Source organism: Hyperolius riggenbachi, chromosome 12, assembly GCF_040937935.1.
Source record: "Hyperolius riggenbachi isolate aHypRig1 chromosome 12, aHypRig1.pri, whole genome shotgun sequence".
In the NCBI taxonomy this organism is placed as follows: domain Eukaryota; kingdom Metazoa; phylum Chordata; class Amphibia; order Anura; family Hyperoliidae; genus Hyperolius; species Hyperolius riggenbachi.
The window spans coordinates 185,956,988-185,976,878 of NC_090657.1; the positions used below are offsets into that span (position 1 = coordinate 185,956,988).

Consider the following 19,891-nt stretch of genomic DNA (forward strand, 5'->3'; position numbering starts at 1 on the left):
ACTCGGCCTTCAACTGTTGGCCAAGGGATCATTTCTTGACCCTAAGGTTGACAGTCCGCCTACATATGTACAGGTCTTAACAAAACATACAATTACAAGAAACAATAGTAAAGAGAGCACTGCCTTTGCAAGCTTACAGTCTGGAAAACTAGAAGATGCTTCAAGTAAAATAAGTGTTATTTAGCACTTAATCACATTACTGTTCTGAAGCATTCAAACAATGTACTCATTTTTTACTCATTTTTATTGTTTATTTACAGTGAACCATTAACATTTTCACACTGAGCCAGATTACTTCTGTGTCACTATTGTGTTATACTTCAGACTAGTTCCAGGGTGTTGAGACCACGGACCTCACACCCAAGACTAGGGATACTGTGTTACTATTGTGTTATACTTCAGACTAGTTCCAGGGTGTTGAGACCACGGACCTCACACCCAAGACTAGGGATACTGTGTTACTATTGTGTTATACTTCAGACTAGTTCCAGGGTGTTGAGACCACGGACCTCACACCCAAGACTAGGGATACAGTGTTACTATTGTGTTATACTTCAGACTAGTTCCAGGGTGTTGAGACCACGGACCTCACACCCAAGACTAGGGATACTGTGTTACCATTGCGTTATACTTCAGACCAGTTCCAGGGTGTTGAGACCACGGACCTCACACCCAAGACTAGGGATACTGTGTTACCATTGTGTTATACCTCAGACTAGTTCCAGGGTGTTGAGACCACGGACCTCACACCAAAGACTAGGCATTGTTTGATATTTGTTATGACCTATTGCATTCCTGACTATCCTTCTGCTTTCTGATTCGGTACCTACGCATATCTGATTACCTGTTGCCAACCCTGTCTGTCCCTGGTTACCGAATCAGCCTTCTGTCTCTGTACCTTATCTGCCTGTGTGTTGCTGACCTAGCCTGCCCGACCTTGCGAGCTATCCCTCTCCATTGAGAGATTAGTCTCCAGTCCTGCTTGTGACGCCCACCTTTTAGGTGTCACTTAGCCACAGAGCCTTCCTGCTATTCAGCCTGGGGCTCCACCCCTTTGGAAGTCTCAGGCTGTTGGAAGGTCTTCGCACTTCCCAGAGGGAGGTATTTCTCATACTGCCAAGGACCATCTGCTCCTCGGGTGGTCCCACTCAAAGTCATTACTGTTGCACCAAACACTCACACTATATAGGTGTCCAGAGGTTAGTTATACTTGTATTATTGGTGATTCTGCAGATCATCAATAATCGGGTTTATATCTGTATTCTTGGTGATACTGCAGATCACCAATAATCAGATTCTCTCTGTGTGCTGACACCGATCGTTACACCAGGCAACCCAAAAGTTAAAATCACTATTACTTTTCTTGTTGATAAATGATCATTCCCCTGTTTACCTGACTCTTATTTGGTATACACAAAGAAAGTTGCAGGGAATGCTGGGTTGTCTTTTTTTGCTTCTTTACTTTCCCCTCAGACTTAATTTATGCAACCTGATTGGCTGAATCCTCTTTTCCTATTGTTTTACCCTCCCACACCTCTGTTCCTCACTGATTGGCCAATATTTCTCATGCTGAGACAATGCACTTTCTATTGCAGAGCTGGGTGGGCATGCCTGAAGACTGTGAGGAAGGTGGGCAATGCATACACAATCAGGCAGAGGCCAGTAAGGGAGGAAATTACACCAGGATTGGCTTCAAGATAGACACAGTTAAAATGGAGAATCCTAAGAAGGATGTTCTCTTTTTTTTACTATAGAAAAATCACTAAAATGAAAACATGGACAAGGACCTTTTGGCCACCCTGTGATCACACGTGAGTCCTTGTACTGTTTCATATAGCTGGGAGTTTTGGGTGTTGATGGGCCCCAACCTGTCTAATCCCCAATCTGTCTACCTACCTTTCCCCTTGAAGGGGGGGTGGTGGTCTTGGGACTATCATAGGCTTATATGGGGGCAACCTTACAAACTTATATGCCAATATAATCTGAAGTAGAAGTTTACAATTAGCTTGGTAGTTTTCCAGAATCGTTAACTGAATGTCAACGGAATTCATGTTGTGTGTTCCAGAAGTAGGCAGCACTGGTGAACTGAACTGCTGACCTATTTGTTTATTATATACCATTCAGATGCAAAGTGATTTCATCTTGGATTTATGTGTTGTTCTAAAAAAATGTGGTCTAAAAATAAAGAATCTTAAAAAAAAAAAGAAAACTGTGCCTGAACTTTGGCTTTTTCAATATAACAGACTTCACTGTTGTTGATTCTGAAATAAAAGTCCGTATGCGGGTGAACCAAGCCAATCTATGGAGAATTAAAGGCGTACGGAATTGAATTAACGTCTCTCTCACTCCTACACAGTCTGGTCGGAGCAAAGAACTGCTAAAGACGAAGGAAGAATATTGTCTTTCCAGAGCCGCTGGGCCGTCGGAGGTGATATCGGGAAATGTCATCTTTGCGGCCTCCTGATATCGGCGTAGGCACTCTGAAACTCCTTTATGAAGGTGGCGATCCAGCCAAACATCTCCTGTGAATCCTGGTCTTCGGCTTCTGCGAACTTATGCTGTAGGGCAAAAACACAAACCAGACAGTATTACACTTCAGAACCGGGAACGATATCAAAACCGCGTCAGGGCTGATAATACGCTCGTGCTGTGAAGGCTTTTTGGATTGCTTCTTAAATGTATTCCAGACAGGCTCTGTCCCTCTAAAATAATATTGTGGACGGCTTCCGCAGAGCGATTTATTCAATTTTGCAGTTGCCACTGGGAGAGAGGCAAACTGCTGCAAAGTTATCGCTTCTAAGTGATCTAAAAGGCACTGATGGTAATCATAGTAGCAACACAGTGCTTAATGCAAGAAAATGAAAAAAGTACTAAGACAGCAGTAAGTTTATTAAATATTGCTGCTAAATCATTTAAAGGGGTACTCTAGTTTAATCAAAAAACGGCTATAGCTTTAAAGGACCACTATAGCGAAAAAAGTAAGCAGTTAAAATCTGATAGAACTGACAGGTTTTGGACTAGTCCATCTATTCATGAGGAATTCTCAGGTTTTTTCTTTGTTTTCAAAAGCATTTCCTGAACAGCAGTTGCTAAGTCTAACTTTTAAAAAAGTGAGCTACCAGCCAGCCTTGCTACTCGCTTACATACTATTTTGGCAGACTTAGCAACTGCCATTCAAAGAAAGCTTTTGAAAAGAAGGAGATAAATACTAAGAACCCCCCATGAGGAATTAACTACTCTAAAACCTGTCATATCTCTCAGATATAGTGGTCCTTTAAAGGGAACCTGCGGTGAGAAGGATATTATGGCTGTCTTGCTGATCCTCTAACTCTAATACTTTTAACCACAGACCTTAAACAAGCATGAAAGATCAGGTGCTCTGACTGATGTCTGACTGGATTAGTCACATACTTGTTTCGGATGTGTGATTCAGACACTACTGCAGCCAAATAGATTAGCAGGGCTGCCAGGCAACTAGAATTGTTTAAGAGGAAATAAATATGGCAGCCTCCATATCCCTCTCACCTCGGGTTCCCTTTAAAGAACAACTGTAGCGAGAAGTATATGGAGGCTGCCATATTTATGTCATTTTAAACAATACTAGTTGCCTGGCAACCCTGCTCTTCTATTCGGCTGCAGTACTGTTTAAATAACATCAGGCACAAGCATGCAGGTAATCTAGTCAGATCTGACAATAATGTCAGAAACACCTGATCAGCTGCATGCTTGTTCAGGGGCTATAGCTAAAAGTATTAGAGGCAGAGGGTCAGCAGTATGGCCAGGCAACTGGTATTGCTTAAAAGGAAATAAATGTGGCAGCCTCCATATCCCTCTAATTACTGTTGTCCTATGAAGCAGATGTAGATTCCAGCAATGAGAGAGGTAAAATATTGTATGAACACTATAGGTAACCTATTAAAAAGAATGCCTTTTTTCCTTCTAGAAAGACAGTGGGCAACTGTTTTGGAGGACAAAATGACTTTATTTTTGGGCCATTTGAGACTTATGCCTACCACCTAAGAGAAAGAAAGGGTCTCTAACCCACAAAACCTCCTTCATACTCACCTTCAGGATTACATACTTAGCCCCCCTCCCCTGAGCTCTTTTTCGCACCACTCTGACTTCCTGGAGTCGCAATGCCATGACGATGGGCTACACGTCTTTTTCATAGGGAACAGCAGGAGCAAAATTGAGTAATTAGTCATCACTAACCTCTCTAACAACCACACATAACATAATCCACGATGCCACACTCTTCACTGCCAATGACCAGAATTGGAGAAGGTTTTAAGTGGCTGTAACAGCCATGCCCTTCCTTCAACAATATCAGCAAAGGAAGAGGTAAGGTGGTGCTTGTTCTGTGCCCACTTTCGGTAGCTACCGCAGGAGGATGGGTTTTTGCTATGTGGCCTAAGTGTTCCACCAGAAGCCATCAGGATGGTGGCTGGAAGACTTTGCATGATGCTGTCACTGGAACTTTGTGGCATTTTATGGGCATTAGTTTAGTACAAACAATAAACAATTTTTAATAAGATTTACCAAAATGTCGCTATAAAGTTTCTTCATCTCAACGGCCCTCTTCACCAAGTCCACTTGTTGTGCTCTGTACTGTTGAACAATATCCTGAAAAGAGCAACAAGGAAGACCACATTATAAACTTGGTACATTTGCCACAGTAGCCAGATGGGTGTGCTAAAAGTGTGTTTAGATTTAATATATTTTTTTGTACACAGCAATACTGATCCCGTTTAACCCTTTGCGGACCAATGTAGTGGACATCTACGTCATGCTTGAGTCTGTAAGCCTTGGACACTATGTAGATTTCGCACTACACTGTCCACTCGTTCACTCTGTGATCACACGCACACGAGACCGAATATTAAGCTGTCAATTGACAGCTTAATATTCTGGCATTAATCAGGAGCTGTGCCAATTGGCTCCTGATCACGTGATCACTAAGAGCGCCAGCGGTTGTAGCGATCACATGGTGAACGAACTTTACTCACCCTCCGCATTCCACCGATGATCAGATCAGAATCAGTTTTATTTCGCCAAGTACAGGAGAGCAGTACTCGGAATTATTTGTGGTACACATGGCATAAGCATAGTATAGGAAGACAAGACGTACAACACAACACAGACAGTTGGAATTACAGTAATGGATGGTGTGGGTCTGACCCTCGTTAGTGACAGACCCCGGTCATCAGATAGTGTTCTTCCTGTCATGCAGGAACAGTCCAATACTAATAATAGTCATGACAATAATGGTAGTAGTAATGATGATGGTGGTGGCCCCATGGTGCCCAGGGCAGTGAGAACCAGGGCGGACGTCGGTGAGAGCTGGCTGGAAGGCCCCGCTAGGGCATGCCAGAAGGCGGGCCTGACGGGGGGAGGTTGGAGTTCAGCAGCCGAACCGCTTGCGGGAAGAAGGTGTTCTTCCGTCTGGAGGTTTTGCATGGTATAGTCCTGTAGCGGCGGCCCAATGGGATTATCGCAGTTCCTGACTGTTCCCGTAAGCATACAGCACTGTAGTGACTGAAATACAGATCCGGCTTGATGATGTCAGCAAGCCGAGACCCCGTACTTGTGTCAGAATGGGGCTGGCTGCAGTGATGCTGGTCACAGGTGCTCAGTGCTGGAGTGAGGAGGAAGGTGAGTAATACTTACCCTGCTGTACTCCCTGCTGCTGATCTTTGCGGTGGGGGGGGGGGGGGGAGAGATGTGGGCCACTAGACCACTAGGGGAATGTTTAGGGAAGGTTAGACCACTAGATCACCAGGGATTATATAGTAAAGGGCAGGGGGGGCCACAGAGCTCTCCTTGAGTTTACCCTTCTATACATTTTCTTACTAATTTTCAGATACCGTCCCACCTCACATGAAACCCCCCTATCCTCTACTTTAGTCACCTCCTCTTACTTTTGCATCCAGGACTTCTCATAACTTTCCCTTCTCCTGTGGAACTCCCTTCCATACCATGCCAGCCATGCTCTGAGCCTGGAGATCTTCCAATGCTCTTCTTCAGATACAGTAAACAGCAGAAACAAAAAAGTGGAGGAGCAGCCATGCAAGAGGATATAGGGTGTAGCTTTAAGATCACTATACCAATGATCAAACAATGCAGAAACAAACGAAGCTGGCATCACCTTCAGTAAATCAAAAGCTCTTTATCATATATAGCTTCTGGCTTTGAGAAAGAGCTACTAAGCTTGAAACAGCGGGCTGTCAGCTACTACAGCCATTTTTACCTGTGATATGTCATGTTAATGACTTTTTCAATAAAGAGCTTTTGATTTACTGAAGGAGAAGCCAGCTTCGTTTGGATCTTCTTCAGATAAACTCATAGTCATAGCGCCTCTTCAGAGGCATATCCACCTCTGCACTGGATGTAAAGACTCACTTCCTCATCCGCTAGCTCCTAGCTTGCAAGAACATGGTCCCCTGCCCTCCTTTTGTGACAAAATATATTGCGTCACAAATGCTCAGCTCCCCTTTCTTACTTGGTATCTTCCACACAACATTTAAGATAGTGAGTATTGGAGAAACTGCTCACCTTTGGACCAGGACATTGCTAGGACCAGGACATTGCTAGGACCAGTACAACCATTTCAACAGATAATAGACAAACAGTAGGAGGGTCAGCATGGTGTCCAAAAACAAATTACAAAATCTTTTTTGTGGACGTATCCATAAAATCACAGATAGTCACATGAAGCTGACATGTTTCGGACCAATGTGTCAGGGCCGGATTAATCATAAGTCTCTGTAGGCACGTGCCTATAGGCACCTGATGATAGAAGGGCCGCCGACTCCCCTCCCAGAGTGCCTCCCTCCCTCCTTCCCTATGCAGAGTCTTGATGATAGATTACTCAACCTGCTCTCTGCATTCAATTGAAGAGATCTCCCTTCAGTCAGGGGCACCTCTAGCTCCTTAATATTGAGGTTCCTTTAGCTACTTAATACTTGGGGGCAACTCTAGCTACTTAATGCTGAGGATAGCTCTGGCTACCTAATACTAAGGGGCACCTGTAGCTTCCTAATATGGGCAAGGGGAGTAGGTGAGAAGTGACAGCTGGGACAGTCAGCACACTTGCAGTACAGTTCAGTGGGGGTTTGTAGATTCCTAGAGGGCAACGTCTAGGTGCCAGGGCATCTGTGCTTACAGGCTCCTCTAAGGTAAATCTAGGCCTGCCCTCTGTAAGGCTCCCCTATTCTCGCTCCAAGTGGTCTTGTGCTACATCCCTCATACTGTAATGCGCAGTGTCCACACGTAATTAGGTACACCACATTTGTAGAATTGCAATGCAAACATTTTTAATTGGAAAGCTCCGCCCATTTGAAGCAGAAATCACATAACCTGTTCTTGTGTGGGCAAAACAGGAATGGCATGTCCTGACCCCACATTTAAAGGAACCAATCAGATCTTAGGGAAATTATGAAAAAATGAAGGTGATTGGATGTTTCACACCAAACAATCAAAAAGTCCAGAACCCCCATGTCCAAAGAGTTTCTCCTAGAAAGAGCTCTGAGCTTTAGACACATCGAATTGTCTTCCAATTGTATCAGAGCCTCTGCTCTGTAGCTCTCACTATCCAGGACCACTACAGCCCCCCATTTGTCAGCATTTTGAAGAAAGATATTAGTATTGTCTTTAACTATGCCACCTCCCCATTTGTAAACCCTCTTCTGCCTATTATCCTCAATATCTCTCAAATATTTAATTATTTTGGTCTTAGTTATGATAGACTCCAATTTAGCAATATTATCACACATCTTCTTATGTAGGACATCATACTGCTGTAGACTATCATATTTAAAAACATTTGATGTTATGTTTGTGATCTTCAATCTAAGGTCCACTATTTTTTTCTTCCTCATAAGAGATAATAAGTCCTATTAAGGAACAGTCAGTGAGAATAGTAAAGTATATTGTGGTGGGAACCTTTTTTCTTCTTGGTACGATTCACTCTGCGACATATTGCTTTAGAGTTGACATATCCCAACAAACTTAGGTTTCCTTCTCTGTCAGTGACTCCAATTGGCTGTCCTTGGGCCAATGTCTGGCCCCATATCAACTACATGTAGTCTTCTTGAGAAGACTGCTGCAAATTTTGTGCAGCGGTCAGCATCATATGCCCAATCTCCATCTCCTATAATGTGATTGTCCCATCCTTTCTCAGAGTTGCCCACAAACTTGCTGTCTGATACAGGTTGTGTGAGAACCTGTATTTTTGCTGTCACCCAGGGGCGTAGCAATAGGCCCTGCAGCGCCTGCGCCCGCGGGGGGGCCCGGCCCCCCCCTGGGGCCCGCTCGGGGCCGTTTTTGGGGGGCTGGAGGGGTGGCAGCATGAGGGGAAAGCCTTGCCCACAGTCGGCGGGGAGAGGGGAAGTTCCCCCCTCTCCCTCACCTCGGGGCTCTCCCCTCTGCGCTCCCCTCCAGCTAGTGAATGTGTGTGGGCAGCGGGCAGCGGCGGCGGGATACATACCTTCTTCCTTGCGTTCCATCGCCGCCTTCTCGCTCTAGCGGCTGACGTCACTTCCGGAAGCGGAAGGGACGTCAGCCGCTAGAGCGAGAAGGCGGCGATGGAACGCAAGGAAGAAGGTATGTATCCCGCTGCTGCCCGCTGCCCACACACAGGGGCATTTTCAGGTGCCTGCTGCCCACATTACGATTTTCAGGTGCCTGCTGCCCACATTACGATTTTCAGGTGTCTGCTGCCCACATTACGATTTTCTGGTGACTGCTGCCCACATTACGATTTTCTGGTGTCTGCTGCCCACATTGCGATTTTCTGGTCACTGCTGCCCACATTACGATTTTCAGGTGTCTGCTGCCCACATTACGATTTTCAGGTGTCTGCTGCCCACATTACGATTTTCAGGTGTCTGCTGCCCACATTACGATTTTCTGGTGTCTGCTGCCCACATTGCGATTTTCTGGTCACTGCTGCCCACATTACGATTTTCAGGTGTCTGCTGCCCACATTACGATTTTCTGGTGTCTGCTGCCCACATTGCGATTTTCTGGTCACTGCTGCCCACATTGCGATTTTCTGGTCACTGCTGCCCACATTGCGATTTTCAGGTGTCTGCTGCCCACATTACGATTTTCAGGTGTCTGCTGCCCACATTACGATTTTCAGGTGTCTGCTGCCCACATTACGATTTTCTGGTCACTGCTGCCCACATTGCGATTTTCTGGTCACTGCTGCCCACATTACGATTTTCAGGTGTCTGCTGCCCGCATTACGATTTTCTGGTGTCTGCTGCCCACATTGCGATTTTCTGGTCACTGCTGCCCACATTGCGATTTTCTGGTCACTGCTGCCCACATTACGATTTTCAGGTGTCTGCTGCCCACATTACGATTTTCTGGTGTCTGCTGCCCACATTGCGATTTTCTGGTCACTGCTGCCCACATTGCGATTTTCTGGTCACTGCTGCCCACATTACGATTTTCAGGTGTCTGCTGCCCACATTGCGATTTTCAGGTGCCTGCTGCCCACATTACGATTTTCAGGTGTCTGCTGCCCACATTACGATTTTCAGGTGTCTGCTGCCCACATTACGATTTTCAGGTGTCTGCTGCCCACATTACGATTTTCAGGTGTCTGCTGCCCACATTACGATTTTCTGGTCACTGCTGCCCACATTGCGATTTTCTGGTCACTGCTGCCCACATTACGATTTTCAGGTGTCTGCTGCCCACATTGCGATTTTCAGGTGCCTGCTGCCCACATTACGATTTTCTGGTGTCTGCTGCCCACATTACGATTTTCTGGTGACTGCTGCCCACATTACGATTTTCAGGTGCCTGCTGCCCACATTACGATTTTCAGGTGTCTGCTGCCCACATTACGATTTTCTGGTCACTGCTGTCCACATTGCGATTTTCTGGTCACTGCTGCCCACATTGCGATTTTCAGGTGTCTGCTGCCCACATTGCGATTTTCTGGTGTCTGCTGCCCACATTACGATTTTCTGGTGTATGCTGCCCACATTAGGATTTTCTGGTGACTGCTGCCCACATTGCGATTTTCTGGTGACTGTTGCCCACATTGCGATTTTCTGGTGACTGCTGCCCACATTGCGATTTTCTGGTGACTGCTGCCCACATAAGGATTTTCTGGTGACTGCTGCCCACATTAGGATTTTCTGGTGTGTGCTGCCCACATTATGATATTCTAGTGACTGACTGCTGCCCACATTAGGATTTTCTGGTGACTGCTGCCCACATTACGATATTCTGGTGACTGCTGCCCACATTAGGATTTTCTGGTGACTGATGCCCACATTGCGATTTTCTGGTGACTGCTGCCCACATGGCGATTTTCTGGTGACTGCTGCCCACATTGCGATTTTCTGGTGAACTCTGCCCACATTACGATTTTCTGTCCCACATTACGATATTCTGGTGAACGCTGCCCACATTACGATTGTCTGGTGAATGCTGTCCACGTTACAATTTTCTGGTGACTGCTGCTCACGTTACGATTTTCTGGTGAACTCTGCCCACATTATGATTTTCTGGTGAACTCTGCCCACATTATGATTTTCTGGTGAATGCTGCCCACATTACGATTGTCTGGTGAATGCTGTCCACGTTACAATTTTCTGGTGACTGGTGCCCACATTACGATTTTCTGGTGAACTCTGCCCACATTATGATTTTCTAAAGGCCCACATTACGATTTTCTGGTGAACTCTGCCCACATTACGATTTTCTGGCCCACATTACGATTGTCTGGTAAAATGCTGCCCACTTTACAATTAATTTACAGTGAAACGCTGCCCCATTACGATTATTTGGCACCTATGGGGGGGGGGCCCATCCAAATATTCGCAGGGGGGCCCAGTGATTTCTAGTTACGCCCCTGCTGTCACCTCCACACAGGAGGGCCATTGCAAACTGGACTCAGAAGCTTGTTGAGGCAAATTCCATCCAAGGGAACGCGATACAGTTGGCAAAGGAGGACACTGAGTCTGGGGACCCATGGCCTGAGTGGAGTGGCCCTGGGATTGGCCCTGTGGGATTGCAGACAAAGCCAAGGCTGGAGCCTGCTATTGGCTTTGTATGCACTGCTCTGTCTGATTGGTGGCTTCTCTGCATACTTCAATTCCCCATCAGGTCCGTTGGTATGGGGGCATTCCCAGTTTCCACCTTGGGCATGCTCTGTTCACTGAGGGGTATTTAACCTCCCTGGCGATAAGCCCGTGCTGAGCACGGGCTATGCCGCCGGGAGGCACCGCTCAGGCCCCGCTGGGCCGATTTGCATAATTTTTTTTTTTGCTGCACGCAGCTAGCACTTTGCTAGCTGCGTGCAGTGCCCGATCGCCGCCGCTACCCGCCGCTACCCGCCGATCCGCCGCTAAACGCGTCGCCTCAGCCGAAGACCCCCCCCCCAGACCCCGTGCGCTGCCTGGCCAATCAGTGTCAGGCAGCGCTGTGGAGTGGATCGGAGTCCCCTTTGACGTCACGACGTCGATGACGTCGGTGACGGCATCCCGCCCCGTCGCCATGGCGGGGGAAGCCCTCCAGGAGATCCCGTTCTTTGAACGGGATCTCTTGATCTCCGATTGCCGGCGGCGATCAGAGGGGCTGGGGGATGCCGCTGAGCAGCGGCTATCATGTAGCGAGACCTCGTCTCGCTACATGAAGGAAAAAAACAAAAAACGTATTTGCTGCCCCCTGGCGGATTTTGACAAACCGCCAGGAGGGTTAAACAATGTGTTAATTGAGTTTATTAGAGGACTGCTCACCCTGATGAAAGGCTGTTATTGCCTGAAACAGCAGGGCTGATGCTGTACAGAAGCCCCTTTTTAATCTCATTTTTAATATGAATCAATAAAGAGCTATGCAGGTCAGTTTCTAGGCTATATTGCACCCAGGGAGAGGGTGTAAAAATTCACCCCACCCCCCACTCGCAAACCCTTACTCTTTAGGGACAGACACATAGCCACAGGTCACAAGTAAATCTGCCTACATACTAGTGACCAGCTGCACATCCAGGAGTAAGCAGGGCCCAGAAAAATACAGAGGCGAAGAGAGCCCGGAAAGCCGACTCCTCCATGGGTGCCATGCACTGACAGCCTGCAGTACCGCTACAGGACATCAGGTGTCATCACGCAGTGGTGACGTGATGATGACTTGACTTGATGTCTGACGCAGGCAGCCCAGGAGGAGTCAAGGAAGGTGATGGCACTGGTAATCTTAATTCTTCCATTTTGCTGCACTGCCCATCACCAGCTCTAGAGCAGTTATGTCCTTCTGCCTGCGCCCCCTTTCTTCTACTTGCCACTCTGCACCTAGGGCGGTCACCCTTCCCGCACTGCCCAAGAACCGGCCTTGGAGCTATGTTTCAGTGATAGCTACGTAGGATGCCCCCTAAAAAATTCTGAAATAGAATCTGGTGTCATGTAACTAAGGTTTGATTCATACAATGTTTTTCAGAGTAATTACTGCAGACGTGTTTTCATGAGATGAAACATAATGAAAACAGCAAAAAGCGATTTTGTGAATTCCGCCACTTCATCCTTAAAGGGATTCTTAAAGTGAATGGAAACCGCATTTAAAAAAAATGAAGCAAGTACTTACCTAAGGAGAGGGAAGGCTCTGGGTCGTATAGAGTCTTCCATCTCCTTTCTCGGTGCCCTCTATCCTGTGCTGGCTTTCCCCCATTTCAATCCCCCACCGAAAGGGTATTTCGAAGTCTTCGGGAGCCATGTCCTCCTGAAGATGTGCGGCTCCATACTGCACATACGTGAGCATGCAAGAGAGCGTGCTTGTGCAGGCGCAGTACAGGGCCGCCCTTCTTCAGGAGCACTTGGGCTCCCTAAAGACTTCTGAAGCCTCCTTCAGCCGGATAAAGCAGTATTTGACTAATTTAGTCAAATACTGCTACCGGGGAAGCCAGCACTGGATTGAGAGGACCAGGAGAGGAGCGGGAAGGTTCTATAGGACCCAGAACCTTCCTTCTCCTTGGGTAAGTATCTGTCTCATTTTTTTTAAATGCGGTTCCCATTCACTTTAAGCCTGTAAAAAAAAAACAGTTGAACTTACCTGGGGTTTCTTTCAGCCCCCTGCAGTCATCCAGTGCCCGCACCATCCTTCCACAACCCTCCAGTGAGCAGCGGCAACCCTCTCAAAATTGGCCGGTCGCCGCCAGTTGGAGGCCACTGCACATGCGCGACCCTGTGCCGCACGCGCTCTGATCGCGCTGCTGTCATCGGGAGCGTTCTGCGCATGTGCAGGAGCGATTTTCTTATACTGTGCATGCGCAGAATGCTGCCGTGCAAGAGAACACGATGAGGAGGCGCGTGGCTGGACAGCTTTGAGAGAGTCGCCTTTGCTTGCTGGAGGGTCTCGGAAGGATAGCGTGGGCACAAGGTGACTGCAGGGGGCTGTAAGAAGCCCCAGGTAAGTTCAACTGTTGTTGTTTTTTTGACAGGCTTTAGATTTCCTTTAATGGCCGGCATTCTTTTAGGATGGCGACTATTAAAGCGGGAGAAATAATGCCTCCTGTCACACTTTAATGCTAATATTTTCACTCTGTAATAATCCATGGCCGTTCCTAACTGCAGGCGAATTGTTCCCGAAATCGCTTCAGCTTCAAACAATTTCTCACAAAAACAACGTTAGCAACTTAGCATATGTTGAACAGAGTTTTCAAGAAGTACGTGTTGAAATGTCATTAAATGTCAAGAATAAAAGGAACACTTCAAATGCAACTTTCTACAAGCCTCTCAAACAGCACGTATTCCTGAAGGAGGCATGCCAGTTCCTACTAATGGCTTCTGGCAATATAAATGCATATCTGAGTGTCATATTGTGTTATTAGTGTGAGTAATTGGGAGACTTAAAGAGCAAATCCCGACAACAAATAACAACATTTTTTTTTCACTGAACACCTTTGAAAGATCTCATTTATCCGAGATGAGGTATAAACGTCTTCGCTGACTTAAATACCTTGTTTTATCCCATTTTTTTTTTTTTACAGAATTTTGCTGACTTCACTTCAACAGATGATTCATTAACAATTAACAGCCAAGCGAAAAAGTTTTAAATGAATTTAGCACCTATTTAAAGGATTAAAGTGTACATGAGATGTTGTTACTGGGGGAATTTATACTTACCTGGGGCTTCCTCCAGCCCCATGAGGTGTGTGGGCTCCCTTGACATCTTCTCCGGCCGCTCCATTCACTTGATATTCCTCCCAGTAATCTGGCCCATTGCAGGCAGTTGTGTGCTTCTGCGTTTGTGTGGCCCGGCCGTGTGCACGCCCTTGCCCCGCTCCCATGTCTGGGAGTGTCCTGTACCTGTGCAATACTATCTGCAGGTGCAGAAGGTTCCTGGCTGTGGAAGCACAACTTGGGGTTCACACGGCCAGCCCGTTGATGCACAGAAGAGATAAGGGGGCCATATCAAGTGAACAGAGTGGCCGCAGAGGAAAGCAAGGGAGCCTACACACCTCATGGGTCTGGAGGAAGCCCCTGGCCGCCAGCAGTACAGGCCATTGCCTGGAGTGTCATTGGTCCTGGGGGGCGCCATGTTGCTGGGTTAAGCCCCGCCCCAAATTAAGCCCCACCCCCAGACTAAGCCCTGTCCCAATGAGTGTTCTAATACTTGCTTCTGCTGCATCTACTTAGCGTAAGTTGCAGGCAGCTGCCACCTCTGTGACTTGTGCATCCTTCTTTCCCCCTTTGTGCCTTCTTCTGTCTCTTTTGTGCCTCCTTCTGTTTTCTTGTGCCTCCTTCTGTCCCTTGTGCCTTCTTCAGTCCCTTGTGCCATGTCTGACCCCCTGTTTGTCCTTCTGTCTCCCTTTGTGCCTCCTTCTGTCTCCATGTGCCTCCTTCACAAACATAGAACATTTATATCACACTTTTCTCCTGGCAGACTCAAAGCACCAGAGCTGCAGCCACAAGGACGCGCTCTATAGGCAGTAGCAGTGTTAGGGAGTCTTGCCCAAGGTCTCCTACTAAATAGGTGCTGGTTTACTGAACAGGCAGAGCCGAGATTTGAACCCTGATCTCCTGTGTCAGAGGCAGAGCCCTTAACCATTACATCATCTAGCCACTATGCACCTTCAGTCCCCCTGTGCCACATCTGCCTCCTTCTGTGGCCCTTTGTGCCTCCTTCTGCCCCCCTGTGACTCCTTATGTCCCCTTTGCCTTTATTTGTCCCCCTGTGCTACCTCTGCCCCCTCGTTCCTTCTTCAGTCCCACTCTGCCTCCTTCTACCCTTCAGTGCCTCCTTCTGTCTCCCTTTGTGCCTCCTTCTGTCTCCATATTCCTCTTCAGTCTCCATGTGCCACCTCTGTCCCCTGCACCTTCCACTATCCCCCTGTGCCTCCTTCTGTGCCCCATTGTGCCTCCTTCTGTGAACCTCCGTTAGTCCCCCTGTGACTCCTTCTGTGTCCCTTTGTGCCTCCTTCTGACCCTCTTGTAGAGTGCCAGGCCGACCAGGCGGTCATGAGTGCTGTGCGAGGGGGACCGATGTTGTGTCCCCAGGTGTTAAACAGGCTTGTGGTGTCTAATAGACGCTGTGTTAGTTTACTGGCCGCAGCCCGTAAGCTCACTTCTGCAGCCTTACATTACTTGTATTCTCTGGTGAAACGCTGCCCGCATTGCGTATTTTTCTGTGGAAATACTGCAGCATTACAATTATTTTCTAGTGAAACGCTGCCGCATTATGAGTAATTCCTGGTGAAACGCTGCAGCATTACCATTATTTTCATGGGGAGCGCCATGGGGTGGGGCGCCACAGATTTTCTCGCCTGGAGTGACAAAATGGCTAGAGGCGCCCCTGGCCGCCAGTAACAACATTTTCCTTTAGCACATAGGGCCATATCCTGTTCTATGTGATAAGTAGCTTACAGCATAGGAGCTACTTATCACCTGGCCGTTACACGAGGATTAAGGGCAAATCCAATCGCCAGCTTCACTTGTGCAATGAGTAGTAAAGCAAATTTGTAGTAAAAAATAAAATAAAAAGTCAAATACATAAATACTGGACAGGCTCTGAATCCAACTGAGCCTTCCCTGTCACCTCTCGGTATCCTGGTTCAGAGCGCTGTCCCCCAGTGAAGTTACGTTTACTTCTGGGAGTTGTGTCTCTGAGTGCTTCCAAAGATGGGTGGCTGTGCATGCTCAGTACTTTAGCTATTACCCTGGTGATGCTCCTGTATATCAAGCAAAGCGGAGCAAGGTTTTGTGCCGTGGAACTGTCCATCAGCACCACGGCACTGCTCCCTCTCCCCATGGAGATGTGCGTACACCCGGAATTTGCTCCCCCATAATTACACCTCTTTATCGAAGGTGCATTGTCTTCAAACTCTTCAACACAACTAAGCTACCACTACCGGCCTCTGCCTATATTTCATATATTTGACCAGGTCATGGGGCAGGGCCACACAGTTGATCTACATCTATCAAGGTGGGAAATATAAATAACCCCCTTATTTGAATCACCCACTGTAGCTGAAGCAGGCCAGTTTCATCAACCTGCTGTGTAACCTTGTCAAGTTTTTTTAAATATGGGCGGGGCCAGGTAGTGTGGTTGAGTGAAAGAGCTTTAAGCAGACCCAAACTCTTGCACAGCACACAATTAGAAGTCTTTATTTCATATATACAGTAGTTGCAGAAGAAATTCACTTCTCAGTGTTCTGTGTTTGTTTAGGCAGATCAACCTGTCTAATTAGCTCTTGTTGTCAATTGTGAAAAAGCTGCAGGAGAGCTCTGCCAATACAGCTCTCCATATAATAAACACTGAGGGCCATATCCTATTCAAGGTGATAAGTAGCTTGCAGATGCAAGCTACTTATCACCTTGCCATCACGCGAGGATTACCGGCAAATTCTATTGCCCATATCCTTCGTGCGATGGCCGACCGTTAAGGAGCATTACTCAGGCGAAAGCCTGAGCGATGCTACCTATTACCGGGCGATGGGGAGTGAGGTTTACGCTGTGGTGCTGTCCATCAGCACCGCGACCTCACTCCCCACACCTGCGCACTCGCCCGCCGAACATCATCGACATCTTCCGCTGCAGCATCTGAGGGTCTCCTTTAATAAGGAGACCCCCAGAGCTCCCCGTCGGATTGCCGCACACTGTAGAAGCCCCCCATGTAGCTGCACCTGCATACATACCGCCGCAGATCACCCGACGCCTCTCGCCGCAAAATCCGTCGTGTAGTTACAGTGTATCTGACACTGTAATTACTGTGCGCATAGAAGGAGCCCGGGCAAAGCATCTTTGAATCTGCAGCCTGGGCTCCCCATTGGTCCGCTGTGTGAGCCATTTTATTGGTTCAGACAGCGGACCAATGGGGAGCCCAAGCTGCAGATTCAAAGATGCTTTTCCCGGGCTCCTTCTATGAGCACAGTAATTACAGTGTCAGATACACTGTAATTACACAACGGATTTTGCGGTGAGAGGCGTCGGGTGATCTTCGGCGGTATGCCAACAGGGGTGCCGGTGCAGCTACATGGGGGGCTTCTACAGTGTGCGGCGACCCAACGGGGAGCTCTGGGGGTCTCCTTATTAAAGGAGACCCCCAGATGCTGCGGCGGCGGCGTGCGTTAGCCAGTTTAGAACGGCTTTTTATAGGTCTAAGCTAATGCTCATGTCTGCCGGGAAGTATCGCTTCCCGGAGGCATGATAAGGGTATTTGGATAACATGTTAAGAACTCGCTAGGCGATTATATCGCTTAAGCGAGTTCTTTTCCACCTGGGGGGGTATTACGTTTTATAAGATTAGGCGATGCCCCCATCGCCTAAGTTAAGAACTCGCCAGTGCTTAGCACTGGCGAGTTCATCAATAGAATATGGCCCCGAGACTTAAAGGACACACTCAAGGTGAAAATAAACAAATGAAATAAACAATTCTATCTATCCTACTTCTCCTAAAAGTGACTTTTTAAGATATTCCACAGTTTTATGTTATATTTAAATCTACTTTTTTAAGTTTTAACTGTTTTTTTTTTTTTTTTGCTCAATTACACATTGATCGAAGTATGCCAGAGCTAAAATCTATGAGCTATTGACACTTTTTATCTCTTTCCTGCTCTCAGAAGCCAATTTCTGATAGGACAGTGTTTTATAGTTGTAATTTCTTATTAGTGAGGGTCACACTGTAGTCTGACCCCGTCCTGACTCAGACAGGAACTGCCACTTACATACCTGATGTTTAGGTCTTTCAGGCAGAGAAAGAAAAAAAGGAACACAGCATAGTAATTTGTGTGGTAGGCACTGTACATACCCATGTCTATCTCATTATGTCACCTTGGTTATCCTTTTAGGGTCCTTTTACACTATGGCATTGCAGTAAAGTTGTGATAAGCAATTTTAGAACAAGAGGGCACTAAGTCAATGTAAGTCTATGGAGACTTTCATACTTCCGTCATGCATCGCACTGCGCCAGAAGTTGATAATTCAACACAATACCACTGCAAAGTCATCCGTGCATTACTGCATGATCCATTCCTACTGTGCAGATTATCTAGTCTATGGGATGCCGTAAGTGTAAATGACAGAACGCGGTGCAGCCCGCATGTGCGGACCAATGGAAGTCCCGGTGACGTACTTCCTGTCCAGCAGGGAGTACATAACTGAACGAGGGCGGCGCTATGCATATGACCCTGTTGGCGCACTCTGCTGCAGGGTCACTTAAGTGACTGATTTGGGCGGTGAGGGGATCCTATGTCAGGCTGCAATGCCACGTGATTACTAAGTCAGAGCCGGGACAAGGTCCTCCAGCACCCAAGGCTGAGACACCAAAGTGCACCCCTCCATCCCTGCCACCCCGTACTTGCAGAGATATATGAAAAAGAAGACCGAGAGCCCAATATAGTGTAGTAAGTATTAATAAAGGGTGGGATGTGTTATGAACTGTAAGTAATATACTCACAAACCAGGGTTGCCTCCAAAGCAACCACTGTTCAGGCAGGTGGGGAGAACAAGCCTGTCCCCACTCAGGGTTAAAACGTCGCTCTCCGTGGACAGAAGAAAAATAGTAGGGTAAAACACCCTTCCACCAAGGGTGGACTTCAAGATACGTTGAGGTATACAGAGGCGCCGGTAGGATAAAAGTAGCTAAAAGTTTAAAATTGTTGTGGTTGTGGTGGTGGACCGACCAACCATAAACGGACAAAAGCTGTCGAATTTCAAAACATATAGACAGTTTATTCAATTACTCCCCGTACAAGAGACGCAACGCATTTCACAGGCAAGAACCTGCTTCTTCAGGCAATAAGGGACAGGAGCAATACACAGCGTGTAGTCTGAGTAAAGCTTGGCACCTCTGTATGTTTTGAAATTCGACAGCTTTTGTCCGTTTATGGTTGGTCGGTCCACCACCACAACCACAACAATTTTAAACTTTTAGCTACTTTTATCCTACCGGCGCCTCTGTATACCTCAACGTACCTGCCACCCCAGCTGTCACACACTGATTGCTATTAGACTAAGAGGGCCACAGGGCCCACAACCTCCCCAACACCTTAATAGCTAGTTATCTGGCTTGCAGTCACTGCTATGTATCCCCTTTTCTTATTTCTTTCTGCTTCAAACACAATTAGGAATGACAGCTGAATGAATTGTGCGCCCCCTCCTACACTGCGCCCTGAGGCTGGAGCCTCTCCAGCCTCTGCCTCGGCCCGACCCTGCTAAGTGTAAATGCAGCCTCAATTGTACTTGTAGGGAAAAAAGTGCCCCAAAGGGGCCTTTGTGGATGGCTTGAGCATGCGCAGGAGCACAGACCTGATCACTGAAGACGGAGCAGGTCTGTGCCGCTGTGCAGGCGCACTGCAACTAGAGGCGCCCCTTTCCCGATTTAAGGATCTTTTTTTTTTTCCATTTGCAAACCTCACAGGTTGCTTTAACCCTTTCAGTGCCTT

General features: G+C 47.2%; 1 protein-coding gene across 2 annotated transcripts in view; it reads right to left on the minus strand.

Moving 5' to 3' along the window:
• Window positions 1-229: 229 nt before the first annotated feature.
• LOC137541205 (formin-H-like) overlaps window positions 230-19,891 on the minus strand; it is a 174,937-nt gene continuing 155,275 nt past the window's right edge. For both annotated transcript variants that reach the window (XM_068262386.1, XM_068262387.1), the window contains 2 exons: window positions 4,540-4,623; window positions 230-2,558 (listed from right to left, as the gene is read on the minus strand). In XM_068262386.1, the coding sequence (XP_068118487.1) occupies window positions 2,445-2,558; window positions 4,540-4,623 (198 nt within the window). In that variant the 3' untranslated portion in view covers window positions 230-2,444. The remainder of the gene's footprint in view (window positions 2,559-4,539; window positions 4,624-19,891) is intronic.